This window comes from Psittacula echo (assembly GCF_963264785.1).
Source record: "Psittacula echo genome assembly, chromosome: 10".
NCBI classification, from domain to species: domain Eukaryota; kingdom Metazoa; phylum Chordata; class Aves; order Psittaciformes; family Psittacidae; genus Psittacula; species Psittacula echo.
Window position 1 is genome coordinate 21379120 of NC_137741.1, and position 27156 is coordinate 21406275.

At 51.3% G+C, this 27156-nt stretch overlaps 1 protein-coding gene across 1 annotated transcript in view; it reads right to left on the bottom strand.

Annotated features, from left to right (window-relative positions):
• Positions 1–5222: 5222 nt before the first annotated feature.
• Positions 5223–27156, bottom strand: part of ITGA11 (integrin subunit alpha 11) — a gene marked incomplete at both ends in the record, with an annotated part of 43610 nt that continues 21676 nt past the window's right edge. Inside the window, 25 exons of the mRNA XM_080626765.1 lie at positions 5223–5294; positions 5514–5627; positions 5786–5881; positions 6175–6285; positions 6471–6557; positions 7284–7397; positions 7502–7592; positions 8758–8847; positions 9377–9453; positions 10727–10825; positions 12402–12609; positions 13939–14024; positions 14241–14351; positions 15174–15316; positions 17290–17456; positions 18114–18244; positions 18761–18964; positions 19904–20044; positions 20298–20446; positions 22141–22285; positions 23094–23164; positions 23666–23831; positions 24240–24384; positions 25192–25340; positions 25977–26104. Coding sequence (XP_080482891.1) covers positions 5223–5294; positions 5514–5627; positions 5786–5881; positions 6175–6285; positions 6471–6557; positions 7284–7397; positions 7502–7592; positions 8758–8847; positions 9377–9453; positions 10727–10825; positions 12402–12609; positions 13939–14024; positions 14241–14351; positions 15174–15316; positions 17290–17456; positions 18114–18244; positions 18761–18964; positions 19904–20044; positions 20298–20446; positions 22141–22285; positions 23094–23164; positions 23666–23831; positions 24240–24384; positions 25192–25340; positions 25977–26104 — 3095 coding nt within the window. The remainder of the gene's footprint in view (positions 5295–5513; positions 5628–5785; positions 5882–6174; positions 6286–6470; positions 6558–7283; positions 7398–7501; positions 7593–8757; positions 8848–9376; positions 9454–10726; positions 10826–12401; positions 12610–13938; positions 14025–14240; positions 14352–15173; positions 15317–17289; positions 17457–18113; positions 18245–18760; positions 18965–19903; positions 20045–20297; positions 20447–22140; positions 22286–23093; positions 23165–23665; positions 23832–24239; positions 24385–25191; positions 25341–25976; positions 26105–27156) is intronic.

Below are 27156 nucleotides of genomic sequence, written 5' to 3' on the forward strand. Positions count from 1 at the left end.
TTGCAACCCTAAAGGTCTTCCTCCTGCTGTATGCACCTGAAGTCATCAGGAAAGCTGCAGGTTTGTATTTGCTCAGTATTTAAGGTGGCGATTTTTAGCCTGGCTGTTGGAAGTGCAAAAAATCCAATGTTTTAAGTACCCGTGGCTCATTGTGAGATGTGGGGAATGCTTTTAGTGTTCCATTTGGGGCTGTGTCTCTTAGTGCAAAAGCTTTAAACCCGAAACTCAGAGAATTTGAGTGCACATAGCAGATGGTTGTTACTTAGCTGTGTCCTGGATTCAGCAGTAGCAGTCATTTTCCTCCTTCTTAGTAGCTGGTGCAGTGCTGTGGTTTTGACTTTCAGCCTGGGAACAACGCTGATAACACCGATGGTTTTAGTTGGTGCTCAGTAATGTTTACTCTGATCAAGGACTTTTCAGTCTCATGCTCTGCCAGGGAGGAGGGGAAGCCGGGAGGAAGCAGAGACAGGACACCTGACCCAAACTAGCTAAAGAGGTATTCCATACCACAGCACGTCATGCCCAGTATAGAAACTGGGGGTGGGGGTTACCTGGAAGGGACTGATTGTTGCTTGGGTCGGGCTGGGTATCGGTCGGTGGGTGCTGAGCAATTACATTGTGCATCACTTGTGCTTGTTGTTTTCTTTTCCTTTTCCCCTTTTAGTTTTATGTTCTCTCCCCTTGTTATTCCCCTTATCATTATTATTATTATTGGTGGTAGCAGGAATGGTTTTGTGTTATACCTTAGGTACTGGACTGCTCTTATCTCAGCCCGTGGGGTTTACGTTCTTTCCATTCTCCGCCCCATCCCTCTGGAACAGGGGGTGAATATGGGGGGGAGTGAGTGAGGGGCTGTGTGGTTCTGGGTTACCCTCTGGGTTTAAACCATGATGGTTGCTGGCAGCTGACTCAGTTAAAATTAGCCACTATATAAATTGTATGTATTACAGGAAAAAGTCGTCTGTTCTGTGCGTGCCACATGCTTCTGACAGAGCCCTGATGCCTTGCTGCTGCTTTTTACGCTTGTGAAAGAGGGAGATTGAGATGAGCTCTTAGGCAGAAGCTCTTCCCTGGGAGGGTGCTGAGGCGCTGGCCCAGGGTGCCCAGAGAAGCTGTGGCTGCCCCATCCCTGGCAGTGTTCAAGGCCAGGTTGGACACAGGGGCTTGGAGCAAGCTGCTCCAGTGGAAGGGGTCCCTGCCCGTGGCAGGGGTTGGAGCTGGAGGAGCTTTAAGGTCCCTTCCAACACAAACCAGGGATTCTGTGATTTATAATTGGTGATGTGCAAGTTAAAAATGAATTGGTGGTTCTGATGTAGGAGAATGGGGGAAAGAGGGAAGAGGGCTGAGCACCCGAAGCGACTCATGCTGCTTGCTGCATGACAAAGCAGCGCATGGACTAGCAATCACGTCAAGTTGCTGTGTTGCTGGTTAAGACAGTATTTCCTTGCAGTGTTGTTTTAACTCAGGACCTGGTTTTGGCACAGATACTCCCAGTGGTATGTCCTTGTGAAATACCTGTATAAAACCATTCTTGGAACAAACGTGCATGGTTGAAATACCTGTTGGTAATAATAAGGTGAAGGAAGCTGCTCCTCCCCAAATTCTGCCTTTTTAATGAGAAAAAGATGTTATACCAGATGATCATGTGGAAAAGCTGTGTCTCCATCCCTTGCTGTACCTTGTTCTTATCCTTTCCCGCTTTATTTCTGCATTGCAGGATATTTGCTGAGGTTCTGCTTTGTCCGTGCTGCTCCTGAGATGATTTCTGTATGTGAAGACCTGAAAAGAAATGATGCTGTTACCCAGAAGCAGCACTCAGCCTTCTTGTCAGTAGGTTACAAAGCACTTCACAAAGACGGGGAGTGTCTGTGCTATGGACAGGAGCTGATGTTAAAGCTGCTCCTGTCTCAGGCGTAGTCGCTGGTCTTCATCCTGGTTCCTGATGAAGGCAGGTCCCTGCTTGCCTGCAGCCCTGGGAGGTGGTGTCATGGATGTGCTGTTCTGCTGCCTTCACTATGGCAGTGAGAGCTCTTGGCCAAAGCATAGGAAAAAGCCCCATTGGGTGTTCCTGCACGCCTGTGGATGAGCAGAGTCTAGCTCAGTTCTCGGTGACCCAGGACCTTCCCTCTCCTTAGTATGGAAATTCCTCTTTCAAGCGTTAAAAGCTGAAGGAGAGTGTTTGTTCTTTGTGGAGTTGTTTAAAGCTCTTGATAGAATTCCCTACAAACCCCACAGGTGCTTCTTTCACTGGGAAAAGGGGGCAGAGCATCCCCTCTGCCCGGAGTGATGTGTGTATGTGCCCATAGGGGCCAGTCTGTTATTTATAGAGCTGGCTTGGTGCACGGAGATGCTGCTGGAGAGCAAACAGGCTTTATAAATACCCCTTGGCGAGGCCAGCCTGTGCTCGGAGGGATGCTGGGCAAATCCTCATCCCTGCTTGCCAGCATCTCAGTCCCTGTGTCCACAGGGATGCAAAAAGGCAGTGCCACCACACACAGAGGGAGCTGCAGCTGACATTTAAAATGCTCTTATCTTTGGGTCAGATCTGCTTAAATTGTGGTCCTTGTGTGGTGGAGAGAGCCCTTGGATGTCTTGGCATCATGCAGCTGCATGAAGAGCTGAGTTTTTCACTTATTCTATAGACTTATGCATCTCTGTGGAGGGAAGTGCTGCTTAGCTCTACCCCAGAGCTTCAGCATCAGCAAGCAGGGTTAGCAAAGAAAACCACTGGTTGAAAACAGATCACTTGTTGAGTTTGTGAACTGAAATAAAGCTCAGCTGCTTTGCCTGTGCTGACTGGAGTTACATTGATACAAGCTGTTGGTGTGAGTGGCTTTAACCAAGTTCTCAGTAACTACGAACCCTCTTTATGTTTTTGGAGAAGCACTGATGCTTTGACACCCATCAGCCCACAGCACGGGACAGGCACTGGGCAAAACCACTTCTGCAGGCCCTGGATGTTGCTGGGCAGGAGGTATGTGGATATGGACAGTATAGACCTATGTATGTGTGTATATATATATGTATGTATATATAAAGAAACACACACACACACTCAAACACACATATACCTGACTTGTATACAGCTATGCTTTATACAGACACAAATGTGTAAGCGTATGCACACACATAGACATACACACACACATATATACATATGTAAACACATATATATTTTTATATATATATATATATACACACACATATGCAGAGAGATCTTGGCTGGTACAGGGTCCTCTCTGAATACAGCTGCTTATATTTAGAGGCTGGAGATGCTCTTTTATATACACATACACTTACTGATATACATATGCCACAGACATAAATACACATACACATAGCTACACATTCACACACAAACACATACATGTGAACACACACAAGCTATTGCACTGTCTTGCCTGTGAGCCTGGTTTCCCCAAACTGGAGGGTATATATATATTTTATATATATATGTATATATATATGTATATCTATTTTAGATATATGCGTGTGTATACATATATATACATACACACATAGACATCTATTTCTCTATATATAGAGAGAATACATAATAAATACATACACACAGACATGTATTTAAGCCCTCACATGCAGCTCTGGATCTGGATGGCAGCAGAAGGCCACCCAGCACCCCTGTGTCCTTGGAGGATGACGGATCCTGCCCAGACCTTGCTGATCATCAGCTCTTTTCCTTGCTGAAGGTCAGCACCAAGGGCTGAGATGCTTTTGGCCAAAGCCTTGAAGCAAACACACACGCACACAGTTGTTTGTTTCCTGGCAATAGAAGGTTGGAAGGATTCCATAGGTGTCCTTGTGCATCCTTCTCTGTGCTCCCAGCAGTGGTGAGGGAATTGGGTGAGCATGAAGACAGGGAAGAAATAAATTGAGGAAATGTGGTCTCTTTAGGGCAGTGGGAGCTCCGGCAGTGTCAGCACTGCCCTGGATTCATGGAGCACCAGGCACCCACCCTGGGATTCCAGCTCTCCGGCATAGCCCTGCACCCTGGCCGGGCCCCCTGGGGCAGCCGAGACCCAAATCAGCTGGAAACTCCCAACATGAACAATTCCCATTGAAGGTGAGGATCCAGCAAGGAAAAATCAGAGGGTTTTTAATTCCCCCCTGTGTTATACACAGCAGCACGCCTTCCTCCTTCCTTACCCACCTGACAGCATCCCTTTATAAATGGGCTGGAAAAACCTTGCATCCCACAGGAAATAAGTGGAGGAGCAAGCCTGAGCCCCGTCCTGATCCACTGCATCCCGGAGGCATGTGAGCATTCTAATTCCCAGCCATAGAATTGGAGAAGCACAGAAGGGAAGCAGAGACTCCGTTCATTAAAATACTGTATTTGAATCCTTACAAAAGACTAGGTCAGGATTTAACACAGTTCATTACCCTCCGGTGGCCCATACGCTGCTTTCTGGGCATCCATAAAATTAACATCAGCATAAATAATCCTGTTTGTTACGCAAAAAGAAAGATTTTTGTCAATCCATCAGCACCGATCCTCCCGTGACCCCCGCTATGTACAGCTATAATACACGAGTGGGCCCGTGCTGCCCACGAGCTCTTCCAAACTGCTCCCTTTGAGGGGTTTGCTACAAACTGCTCTTTGGGTTTAGTTCGAAAAGACCTGGATTTGGGGTTTCTCCTTTGTTTAAACAGGTAAATGGGTTTGGAGTGAGTATGTACAGCTGGGCACGGGAGAGCTGCGTTAAGGTGCTTTAATTTGCTATCATTTGTATTCAGTGCATTAAGAAGGCATATTAAAATCTCCGCCTAATCGCTCTGGTTAAGGAACGCAGCGCAGTTTGGGAGCTGTGGCCAGCAAAGCCCAGGGCTCTTGCTACAGCCCAGCCATGAGGATGAGCAATCCCCATTATTTAAGGCTATTAAAGGTATTTGCAGCCCCGAGGTTTGCCCCAAGTGATGGGCACGGTCGCTTCGGTGGCCCCTTGGTCCCCGTGCTGCTGCCACCTCGTTGCAAGCCCAGCTTGAAGCTCCTCTCGCACGGGGTTTTGGTCTGTGTCAGGCTTTGGTTTGTCTTCGATTCGGAGCTGTTTGGGTGGTTTCACGCCAAGGGCTGGGCTCTCAGCTCGATGCAAACCCAAGTTCAGCACCCAGATCCCTCGGCATCGAGGTGAACCTCTGCTCCGTATCCAGCGAGGGGCTGGGAAGGGGCATGGAGGGGATGAGCTGGTGGCCCCTTTCCAGCATCATTCCAGCCCCTGGGTGCTGCGCTCCCGCTCTGCCGCCCGCCTGCGGCTCCCGCTTTTAAAGAATCCAAGCTGCAGGAATCAAAGAGAAACAAAGGGGAAGCCCACCATTACTTCAGCTGGGGGCTGGGAAGTTCTTCTCTTTCAATGGGATATTGACAGGAGGTTTAGACTCTGAGTATAAACAGTATGGAGGCAGGAAGAGAGCTGGTTTTGGCTCATGGACACAGCTGTGGGGCCAGGGGGTCCCTCCACACATGGGGGTCTCCGCTGAGCTTAAGGGCTGCTCACCTTCCAGAGCGCGAGGACGAGCAGGGCCAGGAGCAGGAGCCCTCCTAAGGTGCTCCCCAGGATGATCCAGATGGGGATCTGTGATTCCTCAGGCTTGGAGATCTCAAATGTTATCTGCAAGAAAGAACATCACAATACACTGCTGCTGGGTGCAAGAGCAGGAATGGAGAGGATTGGGGATGGTACAGTGCGATGGTGGGGATGCTGAGCATCAGAACAGGGTGTTGCAGCATTCCCAGTGCTCCCAATGGATCCGTATGTGACCGTCCTACCTGGCGGCTGGGATCCTCCTCCCGGAAGATGAAGGGGCTCCCGAAGCGTCGCTGGAGAGCAGCGTTCATGGTGAGCTTCAGTGACTTGAACTTCAGCTGCACAAAGAGACGCTGGGTGTGAGCATCAGACATGGGAGAGGACCCAGCGCCGCAACTGGGTGTTACATCCGTGCTGGGATGCTGCATGCTGCGTCAGTGCGGAGGATGATGTGGGTCAAGGAGTGTGGTTAAATTACAGCAAAGAGGACTGATGGGGATTAAACACCACACAATGAGGTGCTGTGCGGGGTGTTGGATGCACACGCCCATAGAATAAGTGGTCTTTGAGGACACAAATCACCCCACACACAGCTGGGCTCCCGGGGCGGGAAAGCAATCGGAGGGCTTACTGCTTTCAGAGACTTCATCCACAGGTTGCCACGCAAGTGCAAGCTCAGCTCCTCGTTGGGGGCTAATTTCACATTGCAGTCGATGGAAACGACGTCGGAGTTGCTGTGGTTCTGCAAGGGGAGAAGGTTGGGATGTGGGAGAAAGGGATGGAAACCCTTTGGGCTTCCCCCTGGCACACACTGAGGGGAGCGGGAGCTGAATCCCATGGGGCATCCCTGTTCTGGGGGATTTCTCTGTGGTTTGGGGGCATCAAGGCTCAGCCCAGGGCCAGGATCAGGCCCACTGAGGTACTCACCAAGTGAGGGGTGCGGGACAGGTCCTCCATGCCCGGTGTCCTCTGGTAGTCAGTGGTGTTTCCCCACGTGTTGCAGGTCGTGTTTTCCTGTAGCAAAAGCCAATGGGTTCCAAGCATGGGGATGGGGACCACAGTGGCCACCTCCCTGCATCCTGCCCCATGCACCCATCCTGAGCTTTGCTGGTGCTGGGGTCACTGCACCACACAGTCCCAGCCCGAAAGGAGCCCACCCGGCATCCTACTGCAAGTAATTCCCGTGCTTCATGCCTCTCCCCAGCACAAATCAGCCTGGTACTGATCCCATCCAGGATGCCAGCCTGTGTGCTGGGCTGACACGGGGGCTTTGGCAGAGCTGCAGTACAAAACACCCCCACTGAGGCCAAATCCGTCCATAAACGCAGCATCTCTATTCCAGGTTCTTCCCATCACCAGCACCTGAATCCCACATGGCTGCAGGAGGCTCGGGATGCCCCGGGGTCTGCTCCCAGCCCTCTGTTAGGTTGCTCAAGCCTGCAGTCCATCCCAGGCACAGCTGATGCTTTCAAGGCCCTCAAGAACTGGTTCATACTATATGCAGGTCTAGCTCACGGAAATACTTGGAGTCAACCCTTTGGCTGCTACCATTTTCCATGTTTCCAGCCAAATGCATACAAAGGGAGAAGTCCAGGCAGGAGCCAAGGCTGCCTGTGCAGGTGTGAGCATGGAGAGGGGGAGTTGCAGAAGGATGACGTGACCCATGGGGTGTCCCCATCCCGCCCTGGTGCAGAAGGGACCCACATGTGCTCAAATGGGGTGAAACCCCCTCCCTCCTACCTGGTCCACCAGGAATTCAGTCAGGAGCAGGAGGCGGTTGCCCGCTCGGGTGGCCACAGGGATGGTGAGCTTGATGGTCACCCCCTTCACAGGGAAGAAGCCCAGGTTCTGCAGCTGCAAGGACAGGGATGTGATGGGGTGCCAGCATCCCATGGGATTGGGATGAGCAGGGGGACCATGGCACGTCCAGTGCCTGGGGTTGAAACCGTCCACCTTACCTTGAAGGTGCAATGAAAGGGGGGGCCGATGCTGTCGTATCTCTCCAGGGAGCTGTTGGACCTGATTTCGTAGTAGTCCAGGCTCGATGCTCTGTCGTGACAAAGGACCATGAGTCGTGATGTGAGCTCGGAACAAACAAAGCAGCCCTGCACCCAGCTGCCCCATCACCTGGCTGGGCAACTCCAGCCCCTCTGCAGGGAGATTCCCTAAGGAAGGGGTTTTACGGCCCCTTTTTGGATGGAAACCATCGTCTGGCTCCACCTTGTGCAGAAAGGATGCATTTTCCTGCTGGTTCTGCACTATTTCCCCTCTCTTGGTAGGCATTTTCTCGCCTTTTTAATAGAACAGAGGCACCCAAGGCCCTGGTCGGAGGTTTGAATGTTGTGTAAATCAGAGGAGGTAAAACACATCTCTGTTTAGCAGCTGAAATGGAGGGAAGGAGCCAGGAGCATCTGATGGGCAGCCTGTGATAGAATGCTGTTCACCAGTGCTCTGACAAGGGGCACAACCCCCCCAGACTGTCCCTATTTCCTCCCCAAATTTGCCCAAATTTGATTTTATTCGATTTGATTTTATCCTCCCATGAGGGTGATGCTGATATTGATTAAATTGAACCCCCCCATTCCCCATAAATCCTGAGTATTAAAGTGGTTTTATTCTCAGTGCCCTATTGCCTCTAGTGTAAAAAATAACTAACTGAAGGTCTCCCAGACCTGCTCAGATTTACAGCAAAGCAGTGCCAGGAATGTGCTTCTGGGGTCCATGGGTCTTACTTATAATCAGGTTAATAAATCTGTGCCTTAGCTCCTGCTCTCCTTGGACTGAGGATGCTCTGCTTTAGTTACTGTTGATGCTCAAACCCTTCCACACATATCCCTAAAGTGGGATGGCTCCTGGCCCAGACACTGGCTCCTAACATGTGTTATGAACATTATTACCTACAATAAGTACTTTTTCCCCCTTAAAATAATTGCCCTCACCCCTATTTAATAACACTTGTGCGTTTAAACGTTATGGCAGCACAGCACCGCAGTGCTCATGGATGGTGAGCTTTATCAGGACCCACTGAGCAGAATGCCCCTGGTTTTATGGTTCCTTCAGCCCCTTTTCTAAAGAAATCCCCCAAATTAAAGCTCTGCTTGCACTGGGCTCTGGTTGAACACAGCTCCCACAGGGCCCACACTGGTTTTCCCAAAGGACACCCTGTGAGCCGTATCCCAATCCCATGAGCTCCATCCCCATTCCAAACACACACCTGGTGAAGAGCAGGTCGGCTTCGTACTTCAGGTGGAAATTCAGGTGGGCAAAGTTGTCCTCCTTGGTGCTCTCCTTCTCCTCACTGTCACTGAAACAGCAGCAGAGCAAAGGGGGGTGAGGCAGGAGCTGGCTCCACTCTGATGGATTTTGGGGGGATCCTAGGAAGCAGGTGGGGAAGGGCTGAACTTTGCTTTTTGGCTCAGTTGTATCCTAGAACCATGGAATGGTTTGGGTTGGAAGGGACCTTAAAGCTCATCCAGCTCCAACCCCTGCCACGGACAGGGACCCCTTCCACTGGAGCAGCTTGCTCCAAGCCCCTGTGTCCAACCTGGCCTTGAACACTGCCAGGGATGGGGCAGCCACAGCTTCTCTGGGAAGAAATAACATACAGCATGCAACTATAGATATGTAATAGATAATATATAATAGATAATACATAATAGATAGTACATATATATACACACACACGCACATCCATATATATGTATCTTATCTTGGCTATTTCCTGCATAAAGCCTCCAGCATCACCTCTGGCTATGGAAGAAGGAAACCCAGGGCTGGCATGCAACATCCTGTGATGACCTTGCAAGCACATGCGAGAGAAAGCAACCATTAACCTGTTGGCCACCAAGTAGATCTCCAAGCTTTGAAGGAAAATGGACTTGCTGAACTCAAAATCCAGGCGAAAAGCGACCTGTGGAAGTTGGAGAAAACAGTAAGGAAGGGAAAAAAAACCCCAAGGACCAGCTAGGAGCAGTGTGGGAACTCTGTGGATGGGAGCATCCCCCTGATCCCACTGGGAGATGCTGCTGGGCATGGGCAGAGCATTGGTTTTCCAGGGAAAGAAGAGGCCACACTGGGGATTGCAGGCTTGGCTCTCAGCCGCACACACTGCATTGTGTCTCTCTGAGATTGGAGGAGCGAGCATCCCCCTCTTTGGATGAGAAACCCTCCGGGGTCCTGCAGCGAGAGGCTGCTCACTCCCATCCGCATGGGGAAAGGCCAAGCACAATAAAATGTGATGAATGTCCCATCTGCGAGAGCTGCGGCAGTGACCTCACGCTGTCTGGGGCTGCGCAGCTGAGTGCAATATTAAAGCTCCTGCTGCTCTTCAGGCCAGATTTCCATTTCCAGCTTGTCTTTGTTTTGGCAGGACCTGGACTACCTGATGCCACGCAGATGCATTCTCAGCCCCCGTAGGTCATGGGGAGTGGGGCTGCTGAGCTCTTTGGACAGCCACAGGCATCTGAGAGGGATTTTTTGGGAGCTTGAGGTGCCTGGAACTCATCCGTGTTATCAGGCTTCTGACAAGGGAAGGCTTCACGCAGACACAGGGGGCAGAAAGATTTTGCCCTCATATTCCACTTGTGTTGGCTGCTTTTCCCACGGGGGTGCAGGACCAGATGGGATTTCACACGAAGCCCCAGTGACTGATCGGCATCTTCCCCCTTTTCCTTCCCCACCTTAATGCTGCATGTAATGCTTGCAAAGGGGTTTGTGGCATATAAAAGCGATGCTCACTGGACCTGGGCTTTCTCCAAGTGTTAGGAATTACTGTAACGAGGATGCTACCAGCCCGAGGGGGTCCAGAAGGACCCTGGGTGTTTAGAGCAAGGAAAACCTCTCATGCAGGGAATGGTGCCTTCATCCTGTGAGGAAGGAGCTCTGGGAAGTCACCATCAGCGGTTTGAAACCAGCATTACATTGCTCCAAAGGACTGAGTCAAATTGTTTGACTTGGAGGAGCTGGGTTTGATTTTGGTGCTCTCCTATCACCAAGGCAGCATCCTGCCCATCCTGTCTTCCCTAATGTACCTTTCCAACACCCACAATGGACAGAGAAAGGGCAGAAACCAGCTGTTTATCCTTAAAAATCCTATTCAAAGTCCCCTAGCCCAAAGATGGATGGATACAGCCCTGCAGCCATGCTAGGGCTCTTGTTCCATAGGTAGGAGGGAATAACTTTACCTTGGCCTTGGCTCGGAAGAAGGGGTAGCTCACGTTGCACATTTTCTTGTTGGGGTTCTTGTCCTCCGTCATGCAGTCGATGTTGATGTCTGTGTCATCCTAAAACAGGACATGAAGTGTCAATGATGCCGGCCCATGACCATAAAGAAGCAGCAAACTCACACCCATGGGGCCCAAAACAGGCTTTAATATCTGGAAAAAGCAACAAAACCAACCAACCCCATGGAATCCTTCCCATCAGCTGCATTTCTTGGGCCATTCCTGGAGAGGGGCACTTCTAGCAGGTAACTTCTATCTTTCCTATTTAAAGCCTCTTTAGACATTTAACTACAGCAGCGAATGAATGAACCTGATTATTCTGGGCACTGCAATTGGGAAGAAGAGTATTTTCTGTGAGAGAGGAGTCCCAAGGAAGTATCAAGGATAACAAGAGCCATTGCTCTGCGTGGCCACCAGCTAAGCACTAATACTGACTTTCCTGGTCCCAACAATTATGTTGCTGCTGCTTGAACACCTTCCAGCCGGGCTGGGGAAGCTCCTGCCTATCACAAAGCCCAAGCACAGGCTGGGGTGGGATGGGAAAACAGCCCTGCTCTGTCTCAAGCTGTAACAACCCTACAAGAGGCTGTAACCTGGTTGTATGCGGAGTTCCATCTGCACCAAGAGATGATCAGATCCTTCAAAGGTCTTAGTTTAAGCTGCTGCCACCAGACAAGTCAACTCAGGAGCTGAAACACCCCAGCACCAGCCTCAGGGAAATGCCTTGGCGACCATCAGTGACAGCCCGGAACTTTCTGCCTCATCTGCTGACATTATGGACTGCCCGGAGCCACAAGTACTTTTCACTGGGTCTCTGTACAGCCTCTGACACAAACACTCATCCCTTCCAGTTGGCAACTCGCTTATTTGTAAGGAGCGGCAGCCAGGACCCCGTGAGCAGCGATGCTTCCATAGCCAGCAACAATGATTTCCTGCAACCGCTTCTGCATGGAGCTTTCTGTTCCTGAGCATCACAGGAACATTCCCCCCCTCCCGTCACAAGGAATCGTCTTTCCAAAAATGCATTCTGTGGCAACGTGCCCCACAATTTTCCCTTGGCACGGCTCACAATAAAAACAAAGGCAGGCGATGGGATGTGCGGGAGGGAATGAAGTCATTGGGGGATGAGGGAAGGCTCAGCAGCATCAGCATATTTCCCAAACCTCCCTGGGAAAAGGGAGGAGGAATCTTGGTTAGGGTGAAAATGGGATGTGATGGGCTTATGCAGGGGACAGCCATAGAGAAGTGGCATCACCCGGCTCCATCCTGAGCTGTGGCCACATTCCCGTTATCAGCCCATCCTTCCAGCAGTTCTATCTCAGCTGCAAAGCTTCCCCCCTGACAGGAACTTGGCTGCGTGCAGGGAGTATTTTTAATGTATTGGGGTAGAAAAATGAAGAGGGAATCGTTCCATCCGGGTCTGACCTCCTCGCAGGCTCTGAAAACCCAAATGCCTTTGAACGCCCAAAATAAGGAGCTGAAAGGGCTGCAAAGTGTTCAGAAACGAAGCCCATAAACAGATCTGATTTATGAGGGATGGAGGCAGTTCTGAGCTCTGGCTTAGGACACAGCTTTCTCATCTGGCCGGGATGCGGAGCGCCTCTGGAAAGCCCTGGATCTGCCCCCGCAGCCTCACCTTGGGGATCAAGCTGGCGAACTGCAGGTTCCTGGAGAAGGAGATGTTGAGGACCGTGCTGTAGGCGTTCTCCCCTCGGTTCTCCAGCGCCGCCTCCACCGCCACCCTCCTCCTGCTGCTCTCGATGACGAAGACGGAGGTGTCGAAGGAGAGGGTGAAGGCTGAGCAGTCCGGCGGGGCCCTCCGCAGAGCGCGCCTGCAGTATTCCCTGTGGGAAGAGGGTGGCAAATCCCAGAGAGGTGCAGGCAAATCCCAGCCCCAGGGTGCTGATGGGCACGGTGGGTAGGATGCTACAAGGACATCCCTGCTCTCCTTCCATTGTACAGCACAGCCATGGAAAGAGGAATCCACAAGCTCCTCCCATGGACCATTGCTTTGGCTTTCTCAGACCCAGTTAGGAGCTCTGAATGCAGCTGGGATGTAAGGAAAAGAGAGATCCCATACAATTAGTGAAAGGTTTCAGCCTGGTTGAGATCTCTCTCCCACTGAGTTTGCCATCACAGACTCTGCAATGGCAGCAGCAGCTGCTTTTGCAGACTGGAGAGGTGTTTGGGTATTTTTATATATATATATATATATGTATACACACACACACACATATATATGAGTGTATATATGTTCATATGTATTTTTTATTATATATGTATTTATTATATAAATTAGAAAGGAAAGTATAGGATGGTGTCATTGCCAGAGCCACCTTCTGCCTCTAATAGCAGAGCAACCAGGATGCCAGGTTGAAGGAATAGCTCAATTCCAACAATTCACCCCAAAAGTGGTTTTCCCGGCAGAAATCACTTCCATACTGGCTGCACTTGAAGGGCATGATCCAGTTCCTCCTGATGCTGTTGGGAGAGTTCCATGGGCTTCAGGAGGAACCAAATTAAAGGCCTGGCACCCTGGTAAGCCACAGAATCTGCCCACGGTTGTCTGAAGGATTCCAGCCGCTAAGATCCATGCATAATCCCTACCTGCTGCTCCTGCAGTGCAGCCCGACAAGGGCTGGACACCCTCCTGGTCGAGCCCTGGGTCACAGCCTCAGGACCTCCTATAAAGCTCAGCCAAGGCTTTACAGGAGACACAGAGCAGCAAATGCTGAATTATGGGGTACAAGTAACCCCCAGGTAGCAGCACTGGTCATGAGCTTGGTGCAGAGCCCAGTGCTGTCAATAGGAGGTGGAGGTTCAGGCTCCTGTGCTCCTCAATAACCTTTCAGAGCTCTTTAAGCAATGAGATGCAGTGTGTAATTATTTCTGCTGTGTGAGTCAAGCCTGTAATTGCCAAGTGGGCAATGGCAGCCTTGCATTTATCCCCCTGTTATTTACTGACGTGTCTCCATGGGGCTCATCACCATGGCATCAAATATTAGTAGTTCTGTGGATTCCCTGGAAAACCACCAATTCCTTCCAGGCAGTGAGCAGGCAGAGGAAAACCTCATGGTGGTGTTGGAGGAAGGACCAGTTGTGATGCCCAAATCTATGGAGCATGGATTGTGTGTGATAATGCTTTGGGAGGATGCTATGAGTGACCTACTCACATGGCATTGGGCACATCGCTTTTGGCATCCAGGACCAGGTCAGGGACACAGTGCTCATCCTCATTGCACCCGTTCCAGAAAGGGACCTGAATGGGGACAACAAGGGCCAGTCAGTGATGATTTGTGCTCCAGGTTGTACTCCAAGGAGAAGGGACATGGATTGTGATCCCAGGCTGGAGCGAATGCCCAACACTTGCTATCACAAGAGGGATAAATCTGAGATATTAAAGAACAATCAGAGATAAAACTTCTGACCAACTGCCTGATAAAAGGTGCCCTGGGAGCTCAGTGCTGCTACCCACCAAGACCCTGAGCGAGGTGGGCCAGCCATCATCCAGCATGGGGCCATTTTCAAGGTGCTCAAGCTCATAATCAATGGAGAATGTCACTGGCTTCACGTAGTCAGCTGTGTCCTGCAACAGACAGAAAGCATCACTGAGAAAGACAGGGCTGCTCTATGAGCCCTCCCCATGCATTGCCGCAGCTGCACGGGGTGCAGTTGGATGCTCTGAAGTGAGATGCTTCTTGGGATAAATCACAAGCTTCAGCCCGAGCTCCAGACTTGAATTCCCCAGGAGTTCACGGCAGTTCAGGCCGGGGCTTGGGGCTGGGCCAATCTGGCAGCTCGGCCTTCCCTGGCCAAGGAATATTCTCATCATTCACTGGGAATGTCTGATTTTGGCCAGGTTCGTGCATCAGCTGCTCCTCGCGAGTGATGCAGAGGTTTTGCCGGCTCCGGCACCCAAGGACCCTGGGGATTGGAGGGCTGCAGTGAGTGAGAACACTGGGGACTTGCATGGAGGCATTTGTTTCCCAACGGAATAAGAATGAGTTTTCACTGATTCTGGGGCTGGAGAACCAGCCTGCCTCGGGAGTCAGGAGTTCACGGCCTCCCTGAGGGCACGGCTAGTTGCTTATGGCAAGGAGCACAGCACAAGCTGGGGCTGCGATGTAGTCAGTGCTTGGGGACCCAGCGGCTCCATCCCTGACCACATCAAATGATTGGACTTGATGATATTGTAGGTCTTTTCCAAACTTGTTAATTCTATGATTCTCTGAAACCCAGTGTGAAGAAATCCAGGCTGGGGGATGATGCTCATTTCCAGCCCCATGAAGCCATAGAGGCTCCTCTAACCATCCCCCCAGTGCATCACTGCTTTGCACAAGCTGAAGAGCATCCTTGCTTGATCAGTTGCAGAGGAGGAGACCCTGTCCTTGTCCTCCATCGCACTCACCAGGACGTGGAACTGGAGCCTGTCGCAGTGTTCCTGCCCCGCGAGCAGCACCAGCTCCTTCTGCGTGTGCCGCTCCCCGCTCTCGTCCAGGTGAGCCCGTGGCGTGTACCTGCGCTCATCGATGGTGGTGTTGTACCGCAGCGCTGCGAGGAAGGACAGTAGTGCCATCAGCACCATGCAGTGCCATCAGTGCTAAACAGTGCCATAAGCACCACATGGTGCCATCAGCGCCGCAGGGTGCCATCAGTGCCACACAGTGCCATCAGCACCACACAGTGCCATCAGTGCTAAACAGTGTCATCAGCGCTAAACAGTGCCATCAGCGCCGCATGGTGCCATCAGCACCGCATGGTGCCATCAATGCCATAGAGTGCCATCAGCACCACACGGTGCCATCAGTGCCACAGGGTGCCATCAGCACCACACGGTGCCATCAGTGCCATAGGGTGCTATCAGCACCACACAGTGCCATCAGTGCCACAGGGTGCCATCAGCACCACACGGTGCCATCAGTGCCATAGGGTGCTATCAGCACCACACAGTGCCATCAGTGCCACAGGGTGCCATCAGCACCACACGGTGCCATCAGTGCCACAGGGTGCCATCAGCACCACACAGTGCCATCAGTGCCACAGGGTGCCATCAGCACCACACAGTGCCATCAGCATCACACAGTGCCATCAGCATCACACTGTGCCATCAGTGCCACAGGGTGCCATCAGCACCACACAGTGCCATCAGCACCACACGGTGCCATCAGCATCACACAGTGCCATCAGCGCCACACGGTGTCATCAGCCCCACATGGTGCCATCAGCACCACAGAGTGCCATCAGCCCCACACAGTGCCATCACTACATAGCAACACCATGTTGGAGAAACCGGCTTTTGTACGCTCAAACTCCTACTGCTGGGAGCAGTGTGGCAGGGAGCACACTATGGGAAAATGAGGGAAGTCAGGTTGGTGTTGCCTGTTTCTAACATGCATTTCTTTTGGGCAAAGAAAATTGCCCAAGAAATACCTGTTTCTCTCCAAGTCAAATGAGGAGCTTTAGAAATACATTGTTACAAGACACTGTGCAAAATCTGTGCAGGATATCTAATTATTTGCCTCATACATTCACACGCTGGAGAGATTGTACCCTGGAGCTTTCTCCTGGACGTATCATCCCCTGAGGCACTTTCCTTGATGCTTTACTGGAGATCATTTGCTACCTTGCAGTGCTTTGGAAAAGAAACCAAAGGTTCCCAACCCAGTGCCAAGCAGGGTGGGATTCACACCCGCTACCCCAGTGTGATGCAGAACAGGCATCAGCAAAGAGCACCATCACCCTCCAGTGCACATGGTCCATGGGGTGGCTCTTCTGGGTAGGAATAAGTGTGAAATGAAACAGATAAAGGAAACCCCGCTCAGCTTTTTATCCTGCAAGCTCGGCAAAGGAAGCAGCTGGAAGGAAAACTCTGGATTTCATAGGGCAAATCAGGATTCTTGCCCTAGGGATTGGATTTTCCTATGACAGTGCTTGCTATCTGCCAGCCACTATCGCTTTCCCCCGCTCCAGCTGAGTCACGGGCACCCACCGCGTGGACTTGGGGTCCAGCAACATGCAAGGGTTTAATAGCAGAGCTGGCCAATAGCTTCAGTGAGATTCCCTGGGATATTAGGGAAACAGGCACATATGGTTGGCAGATGTGTGCTGCTGCTGCAGCGGGGAGGATGGACGAGCTCTGCAGGACGTGGTCCAGGCACATCCTCTCCTGTCCTGCTGGCTGGCAAGGTGATGGTGACATCCCTGTCACACATACCATGGCAAGGGAAGATGTGGGAGAGCTTGTGCCAAGGGAATAGGGGAGGGAAGAGGTTACACACGGGTAAGGTTGTATCCTTGGGGTGTTTCCTAACAACGCTTAATGGCAGAGCCACCGTCCCTGCTACATGAGCCAGGATAGGGACACATTTGTGGGTAAAAAGGGATGTGGCAGACAGCAATGTGCACTCCTGCAGACACGTCAAGCTATGGGATGCACACGGCAGAAGCCGGGTGCTCCCTCAGGGCTGGAGACCCAAACAACACATGGTTTGGGGTTTTTGCTGTGTGAGCAGCCGTGCACTCACCCACACTGGATGTCTGGAAGTGAGCTGAGAGGAAGACAGCAGTGAAGCAGATGAAGGCCGACATGCAGGTGGCATCCTTCCCGTTCCGCTTGCAGTCCTTGGTGAAGATGTTGATTTTGGGGGGCTCGAAGCGGATGCTGGCGTTGATCTGGACCACGCTGCGGGACCTGCGTGGCAAGCAAGGGTCAGGAGATGGGCTGTGGCATGGGATGCACAACACATCTAAAGCATCCTCCAAAGGTCTCCCAGAAACCTCCAGATTCACCCTTTTCCCAACATCAGGAAGGTGCTGAGGAAGATCAAAGGTCACCACAGCATCCTGCTCTACTCTCAGATCATCTATGTAGCATTGAAGAATATCTTGCATGTATTTGCCTCCAGCTTATGCCAGTGAAGCAACACCAAGAGCAGGATTTGTGGCCCCTTCCATGCGTGTAGCAGACCCCAGGGTGGCCCATCTTTGCTGGGCGCAGCTACCCTCCATCCTGACAGCTTCAAGGCTCTTTCCAAACCATTATTCAATGTTTGAAAATACTAAATCATTCTTATTTAATAAGAGCAGGGGGAGCCTGGGCTGATCATGACGAATCGATGAGCTGCACTGAGATTCCCGGGGAGCTAATGATGAAACTCAATGCAAAGCCAACTCTGACATCCTTCTAGGGCCCAACGGCATTGAAATCCCACTGCCCAGCCAGACAGGAGGTTGTTATTGTGGAAAGATGGGTGAGATTGTTGGGAGATCGGTTTTCCCCCTGAAAACTGCAGCATATCACAGTGAGCATTGGGAAGAGGAGGGTGCCAAGCGAGAGGGTACAGCTAACCACAGCAGCACGGCATTCCCCAGGGAGCCCACGGCCAAGTCCACGAGCCCGTCCTCATTCAGGTCCAGCTGTCCGTGGATGCTGCATCCGAAATACCTCAGCCCCGGCGCGAGGTCCGCAGCTGCTATCCGCTGAAAGGGAAAGGGAGAATCCAGCCTGGTTTCCAACGGGAGCGTCCCTGCCTGTGAAGGAGGGATTCACCTCCTGGCCTCCGAAGATGCCCCTTCCCAAGTGATTGCACCACAGTTTTCCAGGGAATGAGAGCCATTTTACTTTGGAGACACCATCCAGAGATTCCTCCTGAATTTACTCTGCATATTTACTGCTTCTCACAAGTGGCAGGGGTTGGAACTGGATGAGCTTTAAGGTCCCTTCCAACCCAAACCAATCTGTGATTCTGTAAGTGCAAGAAATAGTTTATCTCTAGCAATCCATTGCACCAGGTGCTGAGCATTGCCTCTGATTTCCAACGTGCTTTCCATACCTTATGTTTGCTTCCTCTTGCATCCCTCGCAAGAGGAGACATCTGGCAATAATGACTAACAATGCAATACTGAATGTGAATTTATCGTGCTCTATCTGTCCTTAAATGATGTTTACTCTGATGGAGGACGAGAACAACCGAAGCACGCAGGAGCCATCCGTACCTGCTTGTACTTCTTCAGGATGGTCTCTTCGAAGCCAAGGAAGATGTATATCGCTCCTTGGTGCTCGTCCTCCAGCGGAGCCCCGACAACCAGGTCATTGTAGGAGTCCTGGTTGAGGTCGGGCACGGCGGCGATGCAGGAGCCGAAGCGGGAATTCTGGTAGCTCTGCAGATCCAGGAGGGCTCCGCTGGGAATGAAGCGGTTCTGCAGGGCCAGCCAAAGAGAAAAGGCAAAAACCCAACCCCAAACCATCAGCAGCGAGCCTGGCAAGAGGAGAAACCCCCCAAAGGCAAGCAAATAGTGCGTGTGTGTGAGCAGTTTCTATAGGGAAGGAGGTGACTCTCATGGGGCTGCAGGACTTTCTGTTGAGCATGCTGAGCCCTCCGTCAGCTTTGCCTCCTTTCTATAACAACCTATGTAAATAATGGCATGAAAAGTAGTGCTTTGGTTATGGGGACTCCTGCTGCCGCAGGCAGGATCTGCAGCCTTGGATATAGAGTGTGAATGCTCATTGCCTGTGTGATTTGGTTCAGAAACGTCAGTCTGAGCCAGGTTTGGGGGCTGCAGCAAAGCTGGCCCTGCCTCAGAGCACTGGAAGGGGATGGGGATGGTGCATGTCCTGTCTGTGCTCTATGGTGATGGTGAAGGGACCAACCTTGCTGCTCTCCACAGCCCCGTGCCTGGCCCAGCCTCTGGGCAGGAGGGTGTCCATGGAGGAAACCCTTTTGGGAAGGCAAAATAAATGGAGACATTCTCCATAGAGACACTCTCCACGTTACAAAGCCCCCCCTTGCACCCCGTGTGTCACCTCCTTGGTGCCAGGAAGCTCATCCAGCTAGGAGCAGCAAAGCCTTGAGATGATGCAGCTCTGCTCCAGCACGGGCTGGATTCCCTTTGGCAGCGAGCAAACCCCCTGGGATTGCTTATAAACAAAGAAACCAGACAGATCCTACTCCAGACCGGTGAGGGGATGCAAGCTCAGCTGCCTTTGGGCAGCGCTGCCATGCCCTGTGGTGTCTGATGGAAGCCGGTTGGTGAACGCAGCCTGGAGCCACCGCGGGGAGGTGACACAAGGGGACAGTTTCTGTGCTAGCACCCGACCCTCGTAGTGTCCCTGGCTTGCTCCGTGGTGCTGCCGCGTACCTCCTGCAGGGTGTAGACATAGACCTTGCCCCTCTCCCTGCCCTCGCTGAAGTACATGGGGGCTCCCACCAGCAAGACATCGGTGATGCCATCGCCGTTGACATCAAGGGAGTTGATCTCGCTGCCGTAGTAGGAGCCGATCTGGAGGAGACAGAGGAAGGGATGGGAGAAACGTTCCTGGCACTCAGGGGCACTGCCCCGGTGGGGACATTTCAACCCCTACTGCAGCCATGGGGTTTGTAGCTGTGGATGCAGCAGCAGCCAGGGCATCCCACGAATGCGCTGCAGTGCTGAGCTATTTAAACAAGACAATTTGTGAACAAAGGGTGAGGATTGATGGAGAAGCATGCGTGCCACATGGGTTAACCCATGCAGTGTCCTCGGCAGGCATTACCTGCTCTCCCTTCAGCGCCTGGTGGATGGTGAGGTTCCTGTTGTTGTGCATGCTGAAAAGGATGACCTTCCCGGTGTGGTTGAACCTGGGAGCTCCTGCGACGTAGATCCGCTCGTGCTTGGTGGAGATGACGGAGGAGACGGTGTAACCTGGAAGGGGGCAGGCATGGGGTGAGCACGGCCGAGCATTCCCTGCTCCCAGCGCTGCCCGGGATCTGCTTTCCATTAGCCCCCAGCTGCTGACACAGCTCTGGCCACTTCCCAGGTCAGGAAGCAAGAAACCCAGATTTCCTTGCAGATAAAGCCATTCACATCAACCCCAGCATCCCAACCATGGGTTCTGAGCCGCCTGCTCAGGTCCTACCTACACCCTGAGCCAAGAGTTCTGGCACTGCCTAATGCAGCCGTGCAAAATCCTTCTTTCACCGAGGAGAGCCCAATTCCTGGCTGGATGAGTGCTTTATTGCATGGATCACATCAAGTTAAACAAACACCAGCAAGGTTGAGCACACCGGGAGGCTGCTGTACCTGCTCCTTCAAGACCCCTCCAACACCACATCCCAAACCAGGCATCAAAGACTTCGCTGATGCTTGATGTTAACATTCACAGTCTGATAAGAGCCATGAATCCATCAGGACTATTGCTCATGAGTCCTTATGGAAATAACCCCATGTAAGTGAATGATTCTGAGCAATCCCTGGGATCACCAACACACGTTGCGGCACTTGCCCGTGGTTGCAGGTGGGATTATGGAGGAAAATAACACTGGAGCTGCAAAATCCTGGTTTTCAAATACAGCTCCAGGTTCCTCCATGTTCACAGGCAGTGAAAATTATTAGAAATAAATAATAATAAATTATTAGAAATTATTTAGAAAATTAAATATTAGAAATCAATTAGAAAAGCATGGCCAATCATGAAGCTGGATCGGATCACTTGGGATCACATCCAGTTGAATTTTGAGCATCATTAGGGATTCTCAGGGTTTATGGACCTCTTTCCCTGCGCGTTTCCTCTATATGGGGGTCTCTGTTTCCCTAAATATTCCCTTCGTGAAGGAATACTCCTAAACCAAGCATCAGCCTTGAAACCCCCATTTCCCAGCACTGGGCGAGCTGGGATTCTCCACTTTTATATATTAAATACTAAGGAAACCAAGCATTTCCTTAATATTTCTGGATTTCTTACTCCAGACAATGGGAAAGAGAGTCCAGCTGAGCTCCCACACACTCGCATGGATTTCCCTTGCACAGCCACAGGCATCCCCACTCCAGGCACTCTGCTGTCACCCTAAGGGATGACCCCTGTGTGCAGGGGCTGTTCATATTCCCAGCACAGGGAATAGCCCTGACACGCAGGCAGTCAACCCCACAGCATCCCAACCCCGGGGCAGCTCATCCTGGCACGCACATCTCCCATCTCCGGAGGTTTTATAACCAGGCTGTTATTTCAGCTCCGGAGCCTCAGCAGCCGCACATGGAATGGATTAACCCAGCAGGTATTTCCTCCCTAGGCATGGAATTTCATCGCTGCTTTTTAAACCATTCCAGTAAGTGCTGCAGATGACCTGGGCTGAACGGTGTCTGAGCTACTTCTGCATTGGAAGCACTTCTGTGCTGCTCACCATGGTCGACATGGGGCTCTTCCCAGGTGAGGATGCTCACATACACTGCATCCCTGAGCAACACGGGTCCAATGGGAGCTCGCAAAGAGCCAGGCACAGTCTCCGACACCGGGAGCACTGGCTGCTATTAGTCACTTGAGAAATAGGTTGTGTTTCCTACTATTGAGCATAAAACCATGAGCTGAGCCCTGGTAGCAGAGCCTCCTTCAGCTTTCCTACCTAAATACGCTCCATGATTTTTCAGCTCCTCTGGGAACTCCTGGAGATAAGATTCCCGCAGGGGAATGACCTTCCCGCTGCTGGTTTCCTTCAGGACAGCCCCATTCCAGTCGTAGGCACCCACTGCTCCCAGCAAGATCCCGTCCTGTGGGAGAGCAGGAGCAGTTTGAGGGGATTTCTGGCCAAGTGGAGGCAATTCTCCCCCACGGCTCTCATATGGGCAAAGCCGGTTCATGCCGAGATGGATGAGAGGACCCAGTAGGATGCTTTTGTTTGTGAACACACATCAGGGGCCCTAAAAGTCCAGCTTCTAGACTATATGGAATCATGGAATGGTTTGGGCTGGAAGGCACCTTAATGCTCATCCAGTTCCAACCCCTGCCATGGACAAGGACACCTTCCGCTAGAGCAGCTTGCTCCAAGCCCCATCCAACCTGGCCTTGAACACTGCCAGGGATGGGGCAGCCACAGCTTCTCTGGGAAGAAATATATAACAATAATATATAACATTATAATTATGTATAATAATAATGATATATATAGAAAGCAACCCATTCTGCAAAGCACACCTGAAAAGATGGAGATTTTTAACCATGCTGGATTGACATTTCCATCCCATTCATATATTTCCAGCGTGCTTTTCCTCCCCTGGAAAACCCCAAGCATAAATCCCTGCTGGCTTTTCCCTTGGACCTGCCAGCCTGCAGAGCCCATGGGTGGAAAGGGACTGACCTAATGCATCCCACCATCAACAAGTGTTTTCCTCCATGGCACATCCCAGCATGTCCTTTCCAAGGTGCATCGGAAGGAGCTGCTGGAGGCTGGTCCCAAGGAAGGCACTGGTCTCCCTTCCTCATGGGATAAGCCAGCGGCATTACGGTGATGATAAAAGGAACAGGGGTGCCCTCTTGCATGGGATGGATTGAAAAAACCCACCACATTTACTCTCTTACTTCCACAACATGCGATGAAAATCCAGTCTGAGACATTTCCAGTCCAAAGGAGATTTCATTCTTGTTGGTTCCTTAAAAAAAAGCAGGAATTTGTCTTTAATGGAGAGCTTTGCTTTCCTGGAGGGGCTGAGCATCCACCTCTACCGCACCTGGAGCGCAAAGGACCTCAGCTGCCACAAATGAGCCTGTTTCTCCCCTAAATCGTCACAATTCCACAAAATCCCACTGCTAACAGGTACTGGGAGCTCTGCCCTGGTGCTGTTCTCAGCCAGATCACACAAAAATGTGGATTTAGAGCATTCTGCTTCTGAATTGCAACTGGGTGAAGCCACCACGGCTCTGCAAATAGCAGTGGCCAGGATGAAGGGTGTTCTTTGGATAGAGGGGATCGGTGCTCCTGATGCTTGAGAGATGCATGCACTCAAACTAAAGATGCTTCCTTATATATGAAGTTATTCAAAGCATGATTTTAGGTTCTGTATCAAACAGGTATCAGGGAAACCCCTGGTGTGAACCATGCAAATTCTGACTGACAGCCCACCTGAAGCCAGGACATGTCAGGCATCACTCACCTTCCAAGCTAAATATCCTTTCCCCCAGAGCATCCACAATGTCCTTAAGTGCTGCTTCATCTGTGACATTAAAGAAATGTTTGTCATCCGGATCGCTCGCTATAAACTTTATCTCATTCAAAAAGGCTTCGGGATTGATTCCTCTTCGGTTATAATAACCCAATACCTAGGTTTGAAAGAGGAAAAGCAAGACTCAGGGGTGTTTGCGTGATGGATAAAGCCATCCCAAAGCACCTGAGGGGTGTCCACGTGGAATGAACCTGACAGCCTTGGCATCTGACCCCTCATTGTGGGAGCAATCCGAGGAGCTGCTGTAATCCATCCAGGCAGCCCAGGAAGAGCACATCTCATTCAGTTTGGGTGCCTGATATAACGGGGGGTCCTGCCTGTCCCTGGCCATGGCACCTGCTCCAGAAGCCAAATCCAGAGCCAAGCATCCCACTAAAAGCAGGACCAGCAGCAAGGACCATTGTTGAGGCGCTGGGAGAGGTGGAGATGGGCTGCACTGCCAGCCCCATTGCCTTGGGGTGCATGGGGCATCACTGAGCTCTATATGGCTTTTGCTATCACTTACGGCCACGGCGTATCTGGTGACATTGTCCTTCTCGCTGTCCTCGATCACCTTCTCCAGGTCTGGGCTGTCGTGCGACTCTCCATCTGTGATTACAATCATTACTCTCTTTGCCCCTTTCCGGCCACCTTTCTGAAACGCTTCCGAGCTGCAATTGAAGAGATGCCCTGGGCTGCTCAGCCTCGCCAGGCCACAGCTCCCACCGCCGCGCGCGCCCACAGCTGCCCAGATGTGCGCCCCATCACCCGCATCAGAACACCTCGAGGGGTGCTTGGGCTGGTTGCCCTTGGGGAGGTGCAATTGGGACCCTTAGGAAACCGGAGGGCTTTAAAACAGGATTTTTATCCACTGGTGGCGCTGGATTCTTGAAGCAGAGGAACCTTTAATAAGGAAAATGCCCTAAATCTGCACCAGATTGGGGGCTGAGAGCTCAGCTCTGGGTGCTTTCAGAGACAGGAAGCATTTTCAGTCTGCTCTGTGTCTTCCAAGGGGAATGGCTTTAACCTGCCAGAGGGGAGACTGAGCTGAGCTCTTAGGCAGAAGCTCTTCCCTGTGAGGGTGCTGAGGCGCTGGCACAGGATGCCCAGAGAAGCTGTGGCTGCCCCATCCCTGGCTGTGTTCAAGGCCAGGTTGGACACAGGGGCTTGGAGCAAGCTGCTCCAGTGGAAGGGGTCCCTGTCCGTGGCAGGGGTTGGAGCTGGAGGAGCTTTAAGGTCCCTTCCAACACAAACCAGGCTGGGATTGATTCCTTTTGGTCCAGCTGCAACTGAGGATGGAGCAGTTTTGCAAGGCATCACTGATAAAGCACTAATTGAGGACAGAGCCTTTTTGCAGAAGCATTTTTAGCCTGGTGCTTTCTACGCAGCAAGAAACAGCAAAGGGGGGAGAGGGAAGAAGAATAAACGGTGATTTTAAACATGCTCTCAGAATGAACAGGAAGGTGAGTGGTTTTTACCGAGCGAACTCTATCCCATAGGCAGTCCTGGTTTCTGTACCTCCTCTTTGCTCTATGTGACTGGCAGCTGCAACCACATCTTTTACAGACCTGTAGTCATTTAAATGAAACTCATGGACGACGTCTTCCCCGTACTGAACTACTCCAACCTGGGGATTAAAGGAGTATCACAAAGGATGCAACAACCTGCAGCATAGCTGGGGGCCGCACACTTGGTCAACCACACGGAATAACAGCCACTGTCACAATCAATCTCTCTGTCCCCATTTGCTCCAGTTTTCCCTCTGTGGGATCACAGATAATGCTCAAAGGTATTTCTATTCTCTGCCAGCTCTCAGCCATGAGCCCCCTCCTTCCCTGCTATAAAGGTTTGAGGTGATGCAGACGTGCTGTGTCCCAGTGCGGACCCCCAGCATCTCGAGGTGAGACTAAACATGGGGTTATTCATGTTGATATATGCACAAATCCCTGCCCACACCAGCCCGTGATTACTTATAGGAAGAGGAGGGAAATCAATTCCCAGCTGCCTTGGCACAAGGACATACTTCTATATTTCCATAGGACTTCACCCTCCTGTGCCTGGCTGGGATGTGGGGCGCTCATTAATGTGAGCGGTATTTCCACGGGCTCAGCTTTAAAGTCCATACATTGAAAGGTCATTTGGAGAACCCACAGCACCAACAGCATCATATTGGAGGAAAAGGGACACTGAAAAGGGCCCCATGAGCATGGCAAGGGGACTCTGAGTGACACAGGGGGGACATACAAGTCGTGCAGGGTCTTACTTGTATCTGGCCGGGGCCAATATAGAACTTTTTCAAGATGTTTATGAGGAAGTGCTGAACCTCAACCCAAGGATAGATGCTGTTTGATCCGTCCAGGACTATGATTATGTCCATGTACGTCTGGCATCCTGTGAAAAACACATGGTGTGTTATGGAGAGCTTTTGGCAACGCTCGCAAAGGGGAGGTTCAGGGCTTCATTCCTTGCAGTCAGGTGCTTGCTCTTATGATTTGTCTGGGGAAAGGTCTTATTTCAATCATTATAAAGACCTTTGGGCTTCAGCAAGGTAGAGAGAAACCACAAGCATCCTCTCTGCCGAGAAAGGACTAGATAACTTGCTAAGAATAACACTCAGCTGCATCTTTTCTGATTCAGATTTAAGCCTTTATCCGGTCTAATATCATTGCATACTTCAAAGAGTGGCCCCTGCAGGCAGGATCCGGCCTCCGTTCCTCCCGCAGAGCAATGCTTTCCCCCTGAGTCACTCCTCAGCCCTGCCTGAACTCGCCATAGAACACCAGTCGGGCATTTCCTCCCCTTCCCATTAAATCCTCTGCGAGAGGCAGCCAAAAGCCCCAGCGAGGACCCCAGGGCTCGGCTCTGGATTTAAGCAGTCGACTGGCTTTCAGTGGGGAAAATTGCTCAGCATCGCCTGTTTTCTTTATACTTTATAGTATTATTTAGGAAAGTTGCAGAAAACCAGAAAATGCTGGATTTTCCAGGGACAGATTTATCAGCTGCCCTTCCCATCTACTGCAGGCCTTTATGGGTTAGTGCATCCATGGACTGGAGTCACACAGGGGTCACTCCATCACTGTGGTCCTCCACTGTGTGCTACCACCTTGATCCCCTGCTCACCCCAGGAACCTCTGCATCCCACTTACTGGATGATAACACCACGCTCATTCACAAGCTTCCCTCTGAAACACCAATTGCCCTTTGCAGCAAGGGCTAAAAGCATCTCCTGGCCATAAAGAGGGCAGAGACACTGAGAATTTCACGGTGGGCTTTGCCTTTACTGCCTCTGCCACCCAAAAGTCCCATTTCCCCATGCCCTGCTTTATGCCATGAGAATTAATCAACACCAAAAGGGTGATGGAGCCAGGACATCGCACCCTGTGCCCAACTGAACAAGGAGCTTCCAGGAGCCCTGATGCTGCAGGACAGGCTTCTGCAATTTA